Consider the following 6,725-nt stretch of genomic DNA (forward strand, 5'->3'; position numbering starts at 1 on the left):
TATAATAATTTTATTCAACATTTAGCTCAATAAAATATGTTAACTAGGCTTTAAAATATCTCTTGAAATAATTATAAAGAGTAAAAATTTCACTCCACTGATAGCCTAATAGGGCAGAAATCATTATCTAGTACTTACCCTGCTGTTAACAAATATTTTATGAGATGATAGTCTTTTTTTTTTATTTGTTTAACAGAGCAATAATCCAAAGAAATAAAAACAGTAGGGCACACCTCCATTACTTCTCCTACTCCTACATGAGCATCTGCTTGCTTTTTGCATGCCACGTTATATCAAACTGTAGGATTAGTTTACCAAAAAGTTAGATGAAAGTATGTATGGCCATGGAAAAGTCACGCATGAATTATGAGCAAAACAAAATTTTAGAACGTAAAAAAATGTTATTGTATTTGTACAGATTAGCATGTTCCATGTGTAAAGCCAATTTCCATGCTATGCTTTCCGCCTGTTCCGCTTAAAAACACACGAGAAGCTTATAAAAGCAGCCTATTGGCGTCGATGCATTCACTCACTGGTTCCATCGAAACCAACTGCTTAAAAGCGATTTTTCAGCAGACGGTGAACTGCAAAAAGAAGCACATATCGGATTCGAACTGCTTACAACAAGCTAAGCAAATCCCACGCAAAACACACACTCACAAAGAGGGAGGGAGATCAGTCAAGTCAATCTCCATGCCTGACTCAGAGCTAATTCTCTGTTCTCTTCCCTCCATCTTAGCTCTAATTCTGATCTTTATCCTCAACAAAAGAAAGCGAAGCAGACTCAATCTCCCACCAGGAAACATGGGCTGGCCTTTTCTTGGAGAAACTATCGGCTATCTTAAGCCTTACTCTGCTACTTCAATTGGAGAATTCATGGAGAAACACATATCAAGGTAAAACCACACTCTACACCCATCAAAAAAGAAGACCCTAAAACCGAAACTTTATGTTCTACTCATACAGTTACAGCAGTAGTACTTACACTCTTACTCATTCTTCAGATATGGCAAAATTTACAAGTCTAATTTGTTTGGAGAGCCAACAATCGTCTCGGCAGATGCTGGGCTTAATAGATTCATTCTACAGAATGAAGGAAGATTATTTGAATGCAGCTATCCTAGAAGCATAGGTGGAATTCTTGGAAAATGGTCTATGTTGGTATTAGTTGGAGACATGCACAGAGACATGAGGAGTATTTCGCTCAACTTTTTAAGCCATGCCAGGCTTAGGACTCATCTTTTGAGAGAGGTGGAGAAGCATACCTTGCTTGTACTAAGCAACTGGAAGGAGAATTATATATTTTCAGCTCAAGATGAAGCCAAAAAGGTAAAAAAACACTAGAAAGATAACTTGTAATATACATTAAGACATATTTATTGAGCCAGCTTAGCTTAATAATAAGAATTGCAGTTTACCTTCAATCTGATGGCAAAGCATATCATGAGCATGGATCCCGGGATGCCCGAGACCGAGCAGCTGAAGAAAGAATATATTACTTTCATGAAGGGAGTGGTGTCGGCTCCTCTGAATTTTCCTGGAACTGCATATAGAAAGGCCTTGCAGGTAAGTATTTTTATCCCACTGGACGATGATTCTGTTCTGAACATAAAACATGGATTCCTTGCTTCATCTTGTTTGATGCTCTGCTTCGCAGTCTCGAGCGACCATCCTCAAGTTTATTGAGCGAAACATGGAAGATAGAATGCGGAAAACAAAGGAGGAAACCGAAGATATGGAGGAAGATGATCTTCTTGGATGGGTCTTGCAGCATTCCAATCTTTCAACCGAGCAAATTCTTGACTTGATCTTAAGCTTGCTCTTCGCTGGCCATGAAACTTCATCAGTAGCCATAGCTTTAGCTATATACTTCCTGCCAGGTTGTCCCAGTGCTATTCAACAGCTCAGAGTAAGAAACTCCTTGGAGGCAAATCCTTTTCTTTTTCAAGTCTCTTACTAGCTTTTATGTTGATCGTAATTTTTCACCCACTTGCTGTTTTAATTCAGGAAGAACACCTTCAAATTGCCAGAGCCAAGAAGGAAGCAGGAGAAATGGAATTGAGTTGGAATGACTACAAGAAAATGGAATTCACCCAATGTGTAAGCTCTCTCAAGAGTGTTTTAAAAATCGTTTTGTCGTACAATTATGGATCAAACTTGAAATGAGATTATTCCACAAAGCAAATGATTTAAAGTTCTTTATTTTCTCATGTGAAGGTTATTAGTGAGACCCTCCGGCTTGGTAACGTGGTAAGGTTTCTCCACAGGAAGGCAATAAAAGATGTTCGGTATAGAGGTACGAGAAATCACTTAAAAAAATAAATGAGTGTAATTTCGCTGGAAGGTCGCCAGAAACTAACCCACTTTTTTTTTTTTTTTTAATAACTTTTTTTGCATTGTTTATCATTCTGATCGAAAGGTTATGACATTCCATGTGGATGGAAAGTGCTTCCGGTGATTGCAGCCGTGCATTTGGATCCTTTGCTTTTTGACCAGCCTCAACAGTTCAATCCCTGGAGATGGCAGGTGAGTTATGAGAGCCCTTGACAGCATGCCTTCCATAATGAATGCTATCTTCTTCTTCTTCTTCTTCCTCTTCTTCCCTTTCCTTATTAATATTATTCTATTTAGAATAAACTAGAGGGAGGTAAAGGGAAAAGGTTCTGACTAAATTAGCAGAGGTCCCCATGCACTCTCACTGGTTATGGTTGTGCTCTCACTGGCAAGGAATTGGATAATTGGTCGTGTGCTGCCAATGATTGTTTGGGAATGGTGGATGCATGGTGTCAATATTGATTTGAATTTTCTTTTATTTTTTTTCATCTTGTTTTTGGTACATATCTTTATATATATATATATATATACACACACACGTGAGTACTGCCATATACACAAAAAAATCTATTAACTATGTGATCTAATTAAATCTATTAGATTTATTTTATAATAAAAGTAATTTTACAATATGATGTATCATATCAAACCACATTAATTTATAAATTTACTTTATATAATCTTTTTATGTACGTAACAGTAACAGTAACAGTACTCATATGTTGGTTGCTTAATTGATAATCTTAACCAAATCCAAGATTGCTTCTAAACTGTTGTAGAAGCCATTGTCTATGATAAAAAGTTCTTATATCTTAGCAAAATTAACTTTAAAACGACTGAAAATGAAAATATTTGCAGCATTAAAAACCTTTCAAATAATCATTTTGAGGGTAAAAAATATAGTCATTTGGTGTAATTAATTAGTATCTCTTTACGTGGGAGTGAAGTTAGAAAATATCACCTAGTGGGACCAGATGGAATAGACTGGATTCAAAAGTACCATCGTTAGAAGCATATCAACTTTGTCCATAAATTTTATTTCAGATCTTTGGGGGACCAAAGGCCCCTTGCCCTCTACAGCTACGTCCTTATCTCAAATACCAGAATTAGGCACGAAAATATTTTTATAATTGACATTGGGCAGGGCCTCATATATCAAATTCCTGAGAAGAAGATCATAATGTGATAGCTGAGACGTAAAATCATAAGAAATTAAAATCAAAGGAGAAATTTTATTTTATATTTATCGTAAATTTTTTTTTTTTTTTTTGGGGATAAGGCATAGATACTTTTAAAAACATGCTGGGGATCTCTCGGATTTCCTTCGAGATGAACTGTCATGATCAGTGTAGCAATGTTACACAAGGTACGGATGAGAACCCCACAAGTTTTGGCCATCTCTCTCTCTCTCTCTCTCTCTCTCTCTCTCTCTCTCTCTCTCTCTCTCTCTCTCGTTCTTCCCCTGCATGCGTGTGGGCAGGGCCTCTGGGGTTTGAGATGATTAAAGCCCATGTGGATGGTGGGGCTCTAACATGCACGTGCATGAGTGCCTCTCTGTGGTGGGTCATTAACAAAACTGGTCCTCACCAAATTCCCAAGAGAGAGAGAGAGGATCCCACTACTTCAATTGCAGGGGAAAATTAAAAAAGAAAACAAACTAATTACTTCCTACGAATGGACAAAGATACTTGTGCGACAGGGTACTGTTGTTATTCGTAGAATGTCCCATTTACTTGTATCATGAATATTATTGGCACGTACATCCATATTTTCTCCAATTTGTGTCTATCATGTGTATATCGATCAGTATCGAATCTAAATTGTTTTTTAGTTCGAGATGTGACTGTAAATTAGGTTCTCATAAGTTCTATCCCTTGTATTTATCCAACTTGAAATCTATCGTCATGAATGAGTCTCATTATCTGCGAGTGTGGATAGTTGTGGTTTGTTTTGTTTCTGAGCTACTACTTAAACATCATGTGATTTAGTAGTCCATGTCCTTAAAAAAAGAGTTTTATCATTTGCTATGAGTACATGCATGGAAAAAGAAAATGAGTACATGCACGCGTATTCTAAACCTAATGCTCGAAGTTTTTAATTTGATGTCTTGTTCAAGATACATATCAACAGATCTATGGTCACAACATGATCTTTAATCTTTGTTAGGATGTTGGACCTATATCTACGAATATTCTAGACAAAAAACTGAGATATTTGTTGTTTTTTTCGATCCCTCCTTGTAATGGTGGTGATGATTGGAGCAGAACAAAGGAATGGTTGGATCTTCATCTAGTAGCCCGAGCATGACAGCAAGCAGTAACAACTTCTTGCCATTTGGTGGAGGACCAAGACTCTGCGCCGGCTCAGAGTTCGCCAAGCTTGAAATGGCTGTCTTCATCCACCATCTAGTCCTCAACTTCGACTGGGAGTTAGCCGATACGGATCAAGCTTATGCCTTCCCCTTTGTCGATTTCCCTAAAGGCCTACCAATCAGGGTGCAGCATCACAGTTTCATATAGTTTTTCCAAGACAACAAACAGCTCATAGACGCCCGAGAAACTTTATGAAAAGAATCCTCAGCATCTCATGCTGTACACAAATTAAACAAAACAAATTGCTCATTTGTTGGTGAAGATCGAATTCTTGGATTTTCCAACGGCTTAGTGTAAGATCTCGTTTGGCTTTATCGGATAGATCATAGCTCACATGAGCAAAGGGAAGACAAAGAATTGATGAAGTACAAATTAAAGATGCTAGGACCACGTACGTCCCCAAATTGTAAATTTTATTTTCCTGTATAGTCCTTGATCTATCATTTTAGGACTTGGGAGGAATTATTATTATTATATATATATGTATGTATATTCATTTATATACATGAAGTGGTATTTCCCCTTTCCATAATGCATGGTAATTTACTTCTCTATCATCCAAATATCATTTGTGTCTTTTTGTGATTCATTCAGAGTGAAGAGAGTACTGCATTCTAAAAAATCTACAAAAGAAGATATGGCATAGTGATAAGTCTATTCACTACGGAGAAAAGAAGAAAAAAACCATTCAATTGATGTTTGTCTAACTACCATGAAATAATGAGCATAGTTAGTGTGCTGTAACCATCTAGGAAAAGTTTTGATACTTTCTCCGAGTCTCGCCAAAGCAAAATGGAAGGAAACCCAGAGGAAAATAAAGGTTAGTTTGTCTTTTCAGGTGGCCATGTCCCAATTCTCCTTTCCCCCCTCGAGAGAAAGTTCAAAGCATTTTGGGTCTCATTGGGTGTTGGTACCCTATGTTTGGTTGCTTTTGGGACCCTTTTCCATTTGCTCACTTTCTTCTCCGACTCTACTTTTCATACTCACGTATAAGATCTTTTTGTTTTTCGACAAAAAAGAAGAGAAAAGCATCTGCAACTTGATTGATCATGTCCACAATAGTAATTGTAAGCAAGAAAATGATTCCATCTTGTTAAAAAGTGAGCAGATGAGATTTCCTGCATTGTCTGTTCATCTCAATTGATATAAACTCTAGCTTACCGACCGTACTGATTAATCAACCAAGCATTAAATCAATAAGGGACAATTGGGAAAACAGTAGATCGGAACAGCAAGAAGACCAAGAGGAAGGTCTAATTAATTGGAATTCATTATTGTAATGGGTCCGTGAAGGAAGAAGGCAGGCAAGAGGAATTGAATAAGGTGCTGCAGCCTGCAGGCAAGGGACCTCTATTTTGTCGATTGACAACAGGAATGTCGGCTACCCTCAGACCCCTTTTATTTATACAGGAATTAGATTGCAGTTTTGCACCTTAATTTTTTCATGCCACCTTCAATTCCAATCCTCATCACCAGCCCCAATGTCTCCTACCACCGAACTATTTGCCCTTTCAAAGACTTCCCATTATGCTCTACAATTAATTTCGGTGTTTGGATGTGGGGATTTTTTGACGCTTTTAATTCTTGAGATAATCAGTATTTTCATTTTGCATTGTGTGCATGTTGATCATATTAACAACTTATGTCACTAATCATAAAAGAGTTATTGTATTCTCGAGCCTCTACACTACACACTGTTGACAAAATTTCAAATTACGCCATGTAAGCAATACTGTTTGGCCGTATAGAGGCTTTAGAATAACGGTACTCATCACAAAATATAATGATAGCGAGGCCATTGACTTGAATATCTATAACTATATAATTTTCAAGAGAATAATGTTTTCCTTTTTAAGCCATATCATTCAATCATATATACATTAAATGCTCATGAATTGGATTATAAGTTTAAAATTAAAGAACTTGAAAGACCATATCGATATATGGATAATTTGGGAAATTCCACAATCAAATCATGCACGTACGACTAAAGTCATGATCAGCTATGATCATTTGGAA

The 6,725-nt window shown here is 37.0% G+C and overlaps 1 protein-coding gene across 1 annotated transcript; it reads left to right on the forward strand.

The window, feature by feature from the left end:
• Window positions 1-428: 428 nt before the first annotated feature.
• On the forward strand, window positions 429-5,238 carry LOC122307498 (cytochrome P450 90B1-like). Its single transcript, XM_043120411.1, has 8 exons — window positions 429-896; window positions 1,005-1,329; window positions 1,414-1,566; window positions 1,658-1,909; window positions 2,008-2,100; window positions 2,218-2,296; window positions 2,420-2,526; window positions 4,599-5,238. The coding sequence occupies exons 1-8, from the start codon at window positions 451-453 to the stop codon at window positions 4,851-4,853; spliced, it is 1,710 nt and encodes a 569-aa protein (XP_042976345.1). The 5' UTR covers window positions 429-450; the 3' UTR covers window positions 4,854-5,238.
• Window positions 5,239-6,725: the final 1,487 nt, after the last annotated feature.

The sequence above is a fragment of the Carya illinoinensis genome, chromosome 1 (assembly GCF_018687715.1).
Source record: "Carya illinoinensis cultivar Pawnee chromosome 1, C.illinoinensisPawnee_v1, whole genome shotgun sequence".
Lineage (NCBI taxonomy): Eukaryota > Viridiplantae > Streptophyta > Magnoliopsida > Fagales > Juglandaceae > Carya > Carya illinoinensis.

What these genes read in the sequence shown, in the direction of transcription:
- LOC122307498 (XM_043120411.1), top strand. Translation starts at nt 451, where the DNA reads ATGCTATGCTTTCCGCCTGTTCCGCTTAAAAACACACGAGAAGCTTAT. An exon ending in AAATGGAATTCACCCAATGT is followed by an intron (nt 2,101 to 2,217) that starts GTAAGCTCTCTC and finishes TCTCATGTGAAG; the next exon opens with GTTATTAGTGAGACCCTCCG. An exon ending in AAAAGATGTTCGGTATAGAG is followed by an intron (nt 2,297 to 2,419) that starts GTACGAGAAATC and finishes TCTGATCGAAAG; the next exon opens with GTTATGACATTCCATGTGGA.